Below are 12,639 nucleotides of genomic sequence, written 5' to 3'. Positions count from 1 at the left end.
TTTGTGCTTTTACTTACATATTGGAAAAATGGGAAGTTTGATTTTCCTTTTTTGTTTTTTTGAGGATTCTCTGTGGTTTTGGGCTGAGGGGTTCAGCCTATTTCATGTTATCATATTCAAGTTGATCATCAGAACTATCATATGCTGTCAAATCCATGGATTGAAAAGGATTGGGAAAAGGGGAAGCAAAAGTCAGGAGGCTGCATACAGGAAGGAATAAAATGAAAATGCAAACAAGCTGCCTGTAGAGCTAACAAAATTGAAATTTTATGTAACCATGTATCAGTATAGTGCCCTGACATCAAGTTCTTGACGGACACCCCAATAAGTAATATAAAATTTTAAGGTTTCCCTTCAAGACTAAAGCTACGAAAGCCAATGCGAGCAAATTAGATAGAGAAACTGTAATGTTGCAACAGAAACTGTGATGACACCAAATCCTACAGTAATTTGGGTAGCTGCTCTGAGGTAGGGAGCTGGAAATCTGGAATTGGCCTTCGCAGCAAGAAGACTGGCTTGGTATGAGTTGAAGAATGCCTTTCCGAGCTCGTGTTTAACTGTTCATCACAAAAAATGCTGAAAAATTCAGGCAATGTAAAACAGTTGGTCACAGTTTCTGCCGGTGCGAGCAACTACGCAGAGAGAATGATGATGTGCATGAGTGAACTCCAAACCAAATCTGCATTTTGAAAAAGTAGTCAAACTATTTCAAAGAAATACATTAGAAGTTACTTTTTGCCCCTTGCTCAGTCAAAAGAACAAATGAAAATGAATAAGGAAAAAAGATGTATCCATAGCTATTCTGTCATACCCTTCTCTATAATGAAGGTTAGGAAGAATGAAAAAGAAAACACTTTACAACTTGAATACTTCTGATCTGCGGTTGGTTTCTTCAACTTCCTGAGTAGAAGGTGTCACAAGGCAGCCTCATATGAAACTGGATTCTCCCAAGAGTAACTCAAACATGTCATCAGGAGTGAGAAAGAAGTATTTGTAGCCACTCTTTCTCAGCTTTGCCTCTAATGGAGGTTAGGAAAAATGAAAAGAAAAACACTCTACAACTTGGATACTTCTGATCTCTGGTTGGTTTCTTTCAACTTCCTCAGTGGAAGGTGTCACAAGGTAGGCTCATATGAAACTAGATTCTCCCAAAAGTAACTCAAACATGTCATCAGGAGTGAGAAGGGTTGTTCCACCAAGAATCAGTTCTTTATCAGGCCTACTACTTTCTGATAATGCCTCATGAGCTTCCCGTACCTTAACCACAAAACAAATAGGTGTGAGCATGTTTCCAGTGTCTAATACATGGCTAAATTTCTTCTCTCTAATTTTTTAAGGATTACATAGACACTATTTATTTTACCATTTCCCGTCTTCCTTTGCTCTATCTCTTTTTTGATTTCCTTTTGGAAGAGAGAAAGTATCTTATAGTCTTCGAGTTCAAACCACTCGATTGGAGATACAAAGATGAGGATATAGCAGTAAGTAAAGCAAAAGTGAACTAGATCAAGTTAAATTATGCACACCTCTACAGTATTGATGCCTCCTATGACAAAAACAAGTATAATATCTTGGTCAGCAAGACTCGGTTTCGCCTGGAAAGTTCAAAAGAAAAGCTCTTCAGTATTAGATAATAAGGATAGATTTCATGCTTTTTTGTCTCAACATAGGGGGAAATATCAAGATGAACTGAACCCAATACCTGTCCAAGACCAAATCTTCCAAATCCACTCTTGAAAAGCCGTCCGACAGTGGAGGAATGGTACTCTAGCCCAGGGACATCATACTTAGCCAACACCCTTGTCAGAACTTTGTACAGCAATCCTTTATTGGAATAAGGATCATCGTTCAACTTTGTTTCCAAAGGCATAATTCTCCTCAAGCTGGATAATTTGTGAAGGAATTTGAAAAGATTATCCACCCTATCTCGTAATTCTAACTTGAGTTGCATGTCTCCATAAGCTTGGTCTTTTGTTTTATCCGTATCCTCGTTTTCGTCACCCCAACTCTCCCACTGATCATCATCAAAATCAACTGTTTCCAATTGACTTGGAGACTCTTCCTTCTTTTCATCTGGATTTCTCCGGCTGAAGTTGGCTTTTAGCTCTTCTGCCAAACCTTGGAGAAATTTCAGTCTTGCTACTGCTGGGTTCTCAAGTATTGCATCCAAAATAGCTTCTTGCATAAAATGTTCCTCTTGCCAAGAAAATGGACCACCAGATCCAGATGTTGGAAAGTTCTCACCTGCCAGTATATACCCAATAACTGTAAGAAGTAGAGCATCTTGAAGGCTAAGCAGACCCTGTGAAGAATGACTCTTATGCTCCTGCAAACCCACTAAAGCACTCTTGTTAATGAGATCACTAATCTGAGAGGCAAGGCTCTGGCTCGTATCTCCTGCATTTACGTTCAATATCTTCTCAGCACTGCTAAATCCATCCCATCTGGTAGAATGTAATTCGTCTAAAGCGGTTACTGTTGCTGCTGCTAACTGAATGATCCCTTTGTTTCTCACTAGCGATGATTGACTTTTTGCTATTGCCTTAATCATTGGTTGAAGCTCTGTGTTGGAAATGGAACGTTGACGAATTTTCATGTTCAGAGTTATATTTTCCTGCCGCAAACTTTCTTGAAGCCATTTCTTAATTAGCACAGCCCCATCTTTTGTTCTTCTGTCCAGTATAGCTTCCAGGTACTTAGTTTCATGAAAATTATCAGTAGAGACAAAGGAACCCCTTATTTGCTCAAACTTGGAATTTTGCAGCGGCTTTTCTCCATTTAGTTTCTTACTCAGATTTGTCAAATCAACAATTTGAGCAGCAGCATTGCTAGAATCCCACCCATGTAAAAATGCCTCAATGCTTTCTAGAAGCTGGAAATTATCTCCTAAAGTTTCTTCCTCAAGTATTTTATCAAGTGGTATCTGAACATCAAGAGGAGGACGTACAACACCATGCTTGAGTTGACTTTGAGATCCTTTCATGTGAGTTAATGAAGTTGTCGGTTCCCTTCGAGGCAAACATGAAAATATCCTATCCACCAGTGAATCTCCATGACAGCATGGAGTAAGAAGATCAAGTGTCCGATCAATAAGAAGCAGCCCTGCAGATCTTTTACGACGACCAACATCATAAAGACTTGACATGTCCATCAAAAGCCTCCCAACAGTTTTTGAGAGATCACCAAGGGAAAATATTTCGAGTTTCAGATCCATCTATTTTGTAGCAAACAATGTAACAACATAAGTACATTTGAATTATGGCACTGGACCAGAAAGATATAATACAATTAGCTGACAAGTATGTTCACTTGTTTTTCTCAATTTTATCACGCAGAAGGAGCAATTGTGGGGTAATGGAGTGTTGAACACAACTTTCTGCTGCGAAGGTAATAGTCAAGTTTAAGTTACCAATTTTGTGGAAAACAAAATGAGATCAGAAAAGAAAGCAACAATATAGCATCATCACCTTTGTAGCCAGATGATAAAGAAACTGAGCTGTAAGAGTTGCCCCAGCAGGCACATCCTCACCATCATCAGGTGTTCCAGTACTTATTGAAGGCAACCCAGGGCTTATTGAGTTCTCATGTTCAACTGACAAGTTTCCTTCCGCAACTGATCCTTCAGAAGGTAAAACAAAAACTCTAGGTGAAAAAGGACATAATATTAATGGGTAGTGATGAACATTAACAACTAGCATTCGGCCTCCATCTGCTGCAGGCACAGGAAAACCATCTTTATATACAACTTTTGCAGTTGAAGTGGGGCCAGAGTTGGAAACGTCATCTCCATCAAAAGCCAGTTGCGACCATCCTTCACCTTCAGGAATTAAACTCTCCCTCGGATTGCTATCATCAGACTCTCTAGATTTCATCTGACCTCCTTTTATGAGTTCCTCATAATCTTGAACTAGTAAAGATTCATATTCACGGAATGCATCAGGTCCCAGAGGTGAATCAGGATATGCTGAGTGGCCTACCTGCAACCATAATATGAGGAAACAAGTCCTTGGGAGAATAAGGCAAACAAATAAAATCCTACCAAACCTAAAGTGTAGAGCAAACGAGTGTCTGGACAAATGTCCCTGCAAAAGGTGCCTTCACTTTTAAGTTTAAGAATGTCTTACAAGCTCCTTGATCCAAGAGCTTCAAACTAGAAGACAAGAAATCCTATCATAAACTCTCATACATAAACAAATGCAGACAGCATATTCTCAAATACGACAGGCAATCTATCATGCAGAGGGTAATACGAGAGGAAGAATTAACTCTAAAACCAGAAGTTGTCGTATATGAAACTCAGAATTACAAGTCAAATGCATGCATACTGTACTTTCAATCTTCAAACTTGACAAAGACCATTATTCCATATACAAACTTATATTACTTCAGAAACTTGAGAACAATATTCACACTTTGGAAGAGCTCAAACATAGCAACCATTCCTTATTGCTATGCAAAAATGCTCAAGAGCAGTCAAACTCATCAATTCAAACCTAACAGCAGAAATCATTGATGGAATTCAGCCAATACCTAGTCCATCATTTCAAGTTCTCATTTACAGCATACATTTGAGGCTGGAGACATAAAAGCTTTCCACATATAAGATCAATTTGAAGGAAAAAAAGGAAAAAAAAATTCAGATACATGCTTACTCATCCATTTAAATAAAACAAGAAAAAACATGAAGCACCAAGCACTAAATGTGCTGTTTGTATTTGCTTCTTGCACGGTTGTAGTTTGTTTACAGAAGGACCAGCATATCACTAATGCATAGAGATACAAACAAAAGCATAAATGAGAAATTTGGATCCTTCAGAGCAAATTAAATAGCAATTACAAATAAAACTTCCATGACTATTAGATTTTACATCTATGGTATCAAGCAGCTTCCATGGAAAAAACTCCAATTGAATCTTTGGATCTTAGAATACAAATCCTTTAGAAATTTTTTGCTACTTGAAGCTTCAAATTAAACAAAAATCCCAACATTAAAAAAAATAATAATAACATTAAGGAAGAAAAAAGCACAAGAAAGACCTGTCCCATCATACATTCTCTATTTGGTCAAGCACTAATAATTAGTAAAAGTGAGTGATGATAAAACAAACAGAAGCACAGAATACGAACCTCTGATATTGGTGTAAAGATTATACAGCGATGGATTCTTTGAAGAGTGCTCAGGCAACGTAAAACATATCGATGTGCATCACTAAGTAGGCGAGAGGTGATGACCACCACTTTCTGTGCCGGTTCAGGATTTGATTGCCAGCTAACCACCTACAAAATTTGTCAACACTTATCATCAAGAAATGAGAAAAGTAACTAAACAGGGAAAGAGAAACTCCAGATGGATTATCAATTGCCAACCAAAAAAAAAATTTAAAGATTCATTATACAAAATAACTTCCCATGAAAGCACAAAAAACACATCAGATCTCGCATATATCACTCTCTGGTTGTCTGCACTAGTTTCAATTCAGTATTGACTTTAAGCTTTTTCATATTAGAGAAAATTGTCATAATAAGTCAGGTATCTTATTCATCAAAGGGGGGGAAAAGAGGGAAAAAATGGTTGGTACGGGAGGAGCAGATGACATGGCTTCCAAGATGAAAAAATGTCTTGCACAATTTCAGCTGGAAGATATACCAGTACACGAGATGATGCCGAAAATGGTGATTTGAACAAAATTACACCTGAAGCATGAGTTGCTGAACAGGTCACTATATCTAAGAATATGTAAGGATTCTCAAAATAGAGCTTCTAAAGTTGAAAATTAAATAATGCGAGCCACAAACTAAGCAAACCTCTTGTTATCTTGAAGAGCAAATATTCGGCAGAAGACAAACTAATGTAGTACGACTACAGTTGAAACGATCAATAAGATTTAATACAAACATGCAACCAAAGTTTCAGAATGGGCTAAACAATCTAGAAGTAAATGGGAATCACCTGACCTCATCAAGAGCAGACGTCTTCTCCAAGCTGCAAACAGCACGAGCACCAAGTTCTAATAATAAAGGAAAGGCTCCAAGAAACTGAAAACTCTCAGTACATCCAGCATCCAAATATACAACGGCATCCTTAATGTCATCTGATATCTGAATAACACGTCAAGGAAAATTCTCTTAGCTTCATCTTCCCATGCAACCCATAGAACAGAACCATATTAACCCTCAGAGCATTATAAAATCGCATCAGCTGCCCTAAATATCCAAATTCACAAATTTTCACCAACTGGCTCCAATGAACTGTGCGTTTCATTTTGATAGCAATCAATTCTCTCTTAACTAATTAACAACACAATTTCCTATAAAAATCAAAATCTGCGCCAGTAATTATTTCCTCTTCATGCTTCCAATTTCTTTTCCACTAAAATGCTCAAGTGGGATTTTTTTGATCCTTACGAAATCTTATTTATTACAAAAAATTCGGGAAAAAGTAATATACAGCTGGAATTAATCATAAGGCAATATAAGAAGCAACAAAGTCCAATCTTTGACTCCATACAGGCATATTTATCAAATGGTTTTCTGGCACTCTAATCTTCCATAAATCCTAATGCGGTTTCAATAATCTACCTCTATACTAAAGCTTACAATTTTCAAAATTCTAGCTTGGGGACTGCAATAATTCGAGCACTTGAATATATATACAAAATGAAACTGTTACAAAATTACTCCCCAAGAAACGAAATAATTCTGAGAATTAGAATGGAAAAAGAGAAGAGAATTACTTGTCGAATTGAATCCAGACAACATTTGATGACATCAACCATGGCCGATGTTTCTCCTGCTCTCTGCTACTCTACTGATTCACAGGAAATATGAAACTTCGATTAAATAGAAAGATGGGCAAAAATTAATTAATTAATTAACATGCGACAACCAAGGGATTAGTGAAGTATATTTTAACTGTTTAATTCTAATTTTTATCAAATCTCGTCGAGTATCTCAGTTGCAGACTGGGAATTTGGGCATCAGGGATGATCTGCATACGACGTCGCTCAAAACCTCTAAACTCTTCCTTGTTCAAGAGGGTAAATCTTCGCGGGTTTAAACACAAAAAAAAAAAATAATAATAATAATAAAACCCCAAAAAAAAAATTTTTTTGTTTGCTACTCGGGTCGGGTTCAACAAGGCAACTTATCGAATCATTTATGATCTAATTGTGCCTGCAAGTAACTTGGCGTGGTTTATTGCCTGCCTCCAAGTCCAAGGCAGCGCCTTTAGACCAAACTATGCGCACCGCAAGGACTTGAAGGCGTCACCGACTCACCCATCACGAGCCGTTGAAAATCAGCGTATTTTTATTGTAGCCAGTTAAAGGCGGTCTTCTGTTGCCTTTAATAGCTTGATCCCTATTGTAGGACATCAAAACCAGTAGTAACCCATGAAGCGTTGAAACTCCAACATCTCCTAATTTCCTAACAAGCAACATTGTAAACAAAAAGGTTGAAACTAAAAGCCATAATTTGTTGAAAAACAAATGTCTAAGTAGCCTTTTTTTTTTTTTTGGTTTCAGTACAAATCAAACATTTTAATGTTCAAGTTTGTTTGATTATTCTAATAAGTATTAAGTTTTGTTTAAATTTAATTTGTTTATTTCTTGACTCGAATTTGAATGAATTTTTATTGAGTCGAACTCGAGTCAAGCTTGATAATTTAAACTTTTTTACATGTAAATTTCACTCATATACTAATTGAGTCGAGCTTGAAAGTTTATCAAACGCAAAATACTATTCAAACTTGATTTAACTAGCTGACAAACCAAATTCCAGTGAGCTCTTACTGGGTTGAGTTCAATTCGAGTATAAAGTAATTTAGTTCGTCTTTTGGGTCTTTCAATCCTATTCTTATTGTTATGTCCTTATGGGAGTCAAATTAAACGTTGAATTCTTGACTTTTTTTTTTTTTTTTTTGTGAACCGGGCTGTTTCATGTCACTTAAAACTCCTCGTATCTCACCAATCACGCCTTCTATTTGCGGTAAATTTCATAATGAAACAGAGCTGTCTGCTACCTTCTCTTTGGAAAAGGAATTGAACATCTGTTGGATTCGCCTTCAGATGCACACAATTATCTCTCCTAGAAATATGTTCACCAAATGCTCCAGTTTACTCTTGAAAACGTTTTTCAAACGTACGAGTCTTCATCAACCGACCCGAGAGCTGCAACTACGTTCCTTGGATCATAGGACACAGATGACGACCATGATACCACCTATTGTCATATGAATTTCGTGAACAGAATATGAGGAAAGAAAAACACAACATCAAGTAATCTAAACCATGCACCATGTTGCTGCTGTGTGGTTATGATCACGAGAACAATGAGAATAATATGCTAATGAAGGATTAGAGCAAATACGGTTGTATTTGTAGAGTTACAAACGATCATTTAACTTATTTTAAAATGCAGTGTATATTTATATGTATGATTGTGTTATTATTGTTTTTTTTTCACGACGCACGAGGTATCCGGACATTCGATCTAATTAATCCCCTGCGGTTCGGGAGAGGGCGCTTCAAGGTTCAACCTATTCCGAATACGATAATTACGAGACTCGAACACTCGTCAATGCCTTAAAGAAGGATTACGTGACCGATCGAGTTATCCCGCGAAGGCTGTATGATTGTATTATTAAATTGAGTTGACATGTATAATAAAATTTGTGTATGTAACAAAGTTACATGAATATATACCGAATTATGTACAATCACCGCAAAAGAATCACAATCTTACCGACCCAATCTGCCAAGAACAACTAGACTCGAGGCATCATCACTTGCAGTACCACTCTGCAGTTGATGCCAAGCCTAAAAGTCAATGGTTACAAGATGGTAAACCTAAAAGTCAATTTATGAGCACTTTCACTTCCACGTATCTTTCTCTCTCCCATGATTCTCCCTTTTATGTCCCAATTATCCCCAACTTAATTAGTAAATTTATGACTTGGGTCTACCGTATGTGCTACTTTCTTTACGTCACCGTTAACAGGCCCCATGGTTTAATGCGGTGTCTGCTGATTTAAACAATAATATTTTTAAACTTGGATCAGAAAGTGAATAGGCGGTTCAATCGATTCAATTCCGATTCAAAGATTTATGTAATTTTTTATTATAGTTTTAAAAATTTTGAATGAAACTAAAATATTTATTTTAGAAAATAAAAATTTAATAAAAATCAATTGAATTTCTCAATTTTTATTGATTTGATCAGTTCGATTAATTTTTTAGATTTTTTATTGAACTGAATCGGAGGCATGATCGATTAGCAACTCAATCGATTGGACCCACCAGTCCGATTGTCTTGAAAAAAAATATATGGAGGCCCCATGGTTTTACATATCCTAGTTGCCTTAAAATATTTAACCGAATTTTCAACATCACAAGTCACATATCCATGGCTTTACATATCCTAAGAGCCTAAAAATAGTTGCCTGTCCAATTTCAACCTCAAATCAGATCTCACATAACCATTCTCAAACTTGAGCCTTTCCCATATTGAAAGTTGAAACTTTCTTCAATTCTTCTTATATTAGTTGCCCCATGGCAACAACAGCAGGAACAGAACCAACATGGCTTGAACTGCTTGGGAGCAACAACTGGGAAGGGCTGTTAGACCCCTTTGACCTGAGCCTCCGGAAACTGATCCTCCGGTGCGGCGACTTCTGCCAAGCAACGTATGATTCCTTCGTCAATGATGCAAACTCCAAGTTTGCAGGCAGCAGCCGCTACGGAAAGAAAACATTCTTCCAAAAAGTCATGCTGGAAAATGCATCAGATTATCAAGTCTACTGCTTCCTCTACGCCACAGCTCAAATCGGCGTCCCAGAAGCCATCCTCCTCCACTCCCGCTCTCGTGAAGCATGGGATCGTGAGTCCAATTGGATTGGTTACATTGCTACTACCACCGATGAAGTTAGCAAATCTTTAGGCCGCCGTGAAATCTACGTTGCCTGGCGGGGCACGTCCAGGGATTATGAATGGATAGACGTTTTCAGTGCTCGGCCTGAATCAGCTGATCAGCTTTTTAAGCCAAAATCTTGGGACAAGAAGGTTGAAGCAAATGAAGACGACAGCGATGAAGATGAGGAGGAGAAAGCGACTAAAGTTATGTATGGTTGGCTAACTATTTATGTTTCTGAAGATCCCAAATCTTCTTTTACAAAAACAAGTGCAAGAAAACAGCTTCTGTCAAAAATGAAAACATTGATTGAGCAGTACAAAGATGAAAAGCTGAGCATAACATTCACTGGGCACAGTCTTGGTGCAGCTTTATCAATTTTATCAGCTTTTGATCTCGTGGAAAATGGGGTGACTGATATTCCGGTATCAGCCATTGTTTTTGGGAGTCCCCAAGTTGGGAATAAGGCTTTCAATGACAGGGTTCTTGAATTCCCAAATCTGAAAATTTTGCATGTTAAAAACAAGATTGATTTGATTCCACTCTACCCCAGTGGCTTGCTTGGCTATGTTAATACAGGGACTCTTTTGGAGATTAATACAAGGAAATCTCCACACTTGAAGGACTCCAAAAACCCAAGTGATTGGCACAATTTGCAGGCAATATTGCATGTTGTAAATGGTTGGAATGGGAGTAAAGGAGAGTTTGAGCTGAAGGTGAAGAGAAGTTTAGCTCTGGTGAACAAGTCCAGCGCATTCTTGAAAGAAGAGTATTTGGCTCCTGAGACATGGTGGGTTGAGAAGAACAAAGGGATGGTAATAGATGAGAATGGAGATTGGATTTTGGCACCACCTGCAGATGAGGACCTACCAGTTCCTGAGGATTAATGGTGATTTTGATGTCTTTTGACACTGTTTATTAATTATCCTATGTTATGGGTTGTAACAGTGCTAGTCATGATTTCCATCTTGTATCTTCTTTTTATCAGAATCTTTAGTTAAATTGCATGAGTAAAGTGGGATTGCTTTCATCTTCCAATTTTTTTTTTTTTTTTAAAAAATCATTTATGTAGTTTTCGCTTTTCCTACCAAATCACAATCTGGAATCTGGATTTGATTGAGAAAAAGGCTTGCAAAAGGATAAGGCCACAAAGGCTATGAAATTGCCGAATTGCTGATACTGGCCCACCTTATTGGAATGTCACCTTCTTCAGGCTTCAACTTTATTATTATTTGGGGGTTTGGTGGTTATTTATTTATTATTATTATTATTTTGCATTTGGGGGTTTGGGCTGGCATGAACACACTTATCTAGACTTTTATGTTGACTGACACTGATCCATTAACTTGTGGATCAAACACTGACCTCTGCTCGAGTAGTTGTTTTCTGTCCTTGGGCTGATCCAGCCCATATTTCTCATGGACATTTACCTCGGTTACGGCCTCTCTTTAAAAAGTTAAAAAAAAAGTCACAGAAAAAATGAGGTAAAAAAAAATAGAGAAAAAGGTAAGCTCATTTTTTAATTAAGGTTTATTAAATCTCGAAATATTTGAAATAAAGGGGTAATTAACAATTATTCATGGAGTGGAGATTACGTCAGTGTAATATTATTATTATTATAGCTATGATGACAGCTTTCTTGCAAAATCCTCAGGTTCCATAACATAAAGTAAGCCAAAATGGATGTTAAAAGAAATAAAGCTACAAGGTACCTGAAAATTATAATTTGTTACAAAGTGAAGATAACTTTTTCCATGCACTTTTCCTTCCTCTTTCTACCATCCCACAACTTACCTACCAATCTTATAATACCAAATATTAGGAGATTCTTACTGTTGCACAAGAAACTCAAATATTACCTGCCATCCCACAAATTCCATGCATTTTTTCTTCCTCTTTCTTTGTTTGGATTGCATTTTTCTAGATTTTTTATAGAAAAAATATTATAACGATTTGATATATGCGAAGTAAAAATGTGGTTGAAAAATGTATTCACAGAAAACAATTTAATTTTTCTTTGCAATCCAAACAATGCTTCGCACCCCACCCGAAATTTAAAAAAAAAAAAAAAAAAAAAAAGGCGAATAGTCTCAAGGGCAAATTGTTTTGGGATGGCGTAAAGGCAATGCACGGGCCAAAGGGTGAAAATGCTGGGCTACAAGTAGAATCAGCTAGGCATTAAGATCAAGATCCAAGTACAACAGTTTGGTGATGGAATGAAAAGATTGAACTCTCTTGTTTCTTGTACTTTGGTCTGTTTAAAAATATGCCCAAAACAAGGATCTAAAACAAATCCCAATCTGGCAAAAAGGTTCGAGGTCAAAGGCACTTGTCAACCATCCTGAGGAAGTCAGTGAATAGCCTATTCCGTTCAGATTGGGATATCAAGCTGTGACAGTGACAAGATTGTGTTAAGCAATGGTGGCTGTCTACCAAATTCATTTTATAGTACAAGTTTTCGAAACTTCTTGAATTCAAATAGATTTTCGCTCGGTTTTCTGTCCTTTCTTTGCTAAAAAAAAAAGGGGGAGAGTTCCGCAATCAATTGTAAACATCCAAATATTCACTTTTATCTTCTCTTAGATTATCCCAGCGAAATTATAAAGAAAGTGTCGCTAAGCAGATGAAAAAATGTCTAGTTATAGAATATGCTTTCTAGCGTAACAATTTTGCTGTCGGGGAAGTAAAAGGAAAAGTAGATCACGCCTTCCTTATCCAGAAGATTGTTTTGAC

The 12,639-nt window shown here is 37.1% G+C and overlaps 2 protein-coding genes across 5 annotated transcripts; one reads left to right on the top strand and one right to left on the bottom strand.

Annotated features, from left to right (window-relative positions):
* Positions 1–245: 245 nt before the first annotated feature.
* Positions 246–7,323, bottom strand: LOC113690409 (sec1 family domain-containing protein MIP3). 4 transcript variants are annotated; one of them, XR_011815204.1, is made up of 8 exons: positions 6,735–7,323; positions 5,956–6,099; positions 5,128–5,277; positions 3,468–3,977; positions 1,703–3,214; positions 1,527–1,595; positions 812–1,257; positions 246–679 (listed from the first exon to the last, which is right to left on the bottom strand). XR_011815204.1 is itself a non-coding variant. In XM_027208297.2 (8 exons), exons 2-8 carry the CDS (start codon positions 6,774–6,776, stop codon positions 1,129–1,131), a joined length of 2,556 nt encoding a protein of 851 aa, XP_027064098.1. In that variant the 5' UTR covers positions 6,777–6,808; positions 6,914–7,323; the 3' UTR covers positions 246–1,128. The 4 variants fall into 4 exon arrangements, 3 of the variants coding, with proteins under 3 accessions (XP_027064098.1, XP_027064099.1, XP_027064100.1); XM_027208297.2 differs by having other exon boundaries at positions 246–1,257; positions 6,735–6,808; positions 6,914–7,323; XM_027208298.2 differs by having other exon boundaries at positions 246–1,257; positions 6,735–6,805; positions 6,914–7,323.
* A 2,071-nt stretch (positions 7,324–9,394) lies between these two features.
* LOC113690956 (phospholipase A1-IIdelta-like) lies at positions 9,395–10,944 on the top strand. The gene has a single exon (XM_027209105.2). It carries the CDS (start codon positions 9,549–9,551, stop codon positions 10,791–10,793), a length of 1,245 nt encoding a protein of 414 aa, XP_027064906.2. The 5' UTR covers positions 9,395–9,548; the 3' UTR covers positions 10,794–10,944.
* The last annotated feature ends 1,695 nt before the right edge of the window (positions 10,945–12,639 follow it).

The sequence above is a fragment of the Coffea arabica genome, chromosome 5c, assembly GCF_036785885.1.
Source record: "Coffea arabica cultivar ET-39 chromosome 5c, Coffea Arabica ET-39 HiFi, whole genome shotgun sequence".
NCBI lineage: Eukaryota > Viridiplantae > Streptophyta > Magnoliopsida > Gentianales > Rubiaceae > Coffea > Coffea arabica.
Note: the sequence above shows the minus strand (reverse complement) of the source record. Positions and strands in the feature narration are given on the sequence as shown.

Coding starts and splice junctions, on each gene's coding strand:
- LOC113690409 (XM_027208297.2), bottom strand. CDS start 6,776: ATGGTTGATGTCATCAAATGTTGTCTGGATTCAATTCGACAA. Junction 3,978..5,127: donor TCTTTACACCAATATCAGAG/GTTCGTATTCTG, acceptor TTATGGTTGCAG/GTAGGCCACTCAGCATATCC. Junction 1,258..1,526: donor GAGGCATCAATACTGTAGAG/GTGTGCATAATT, acceptor TTTGTGGTTAAG/GTACGGGAAGCTCATGAGGC.
- LOC113690956 (XM_027209105.2), top strand. CDS start 9,549: ATGGCAACAACAGCAGGAACAGAACCAACATGGCTTGAACTGCTTGGG.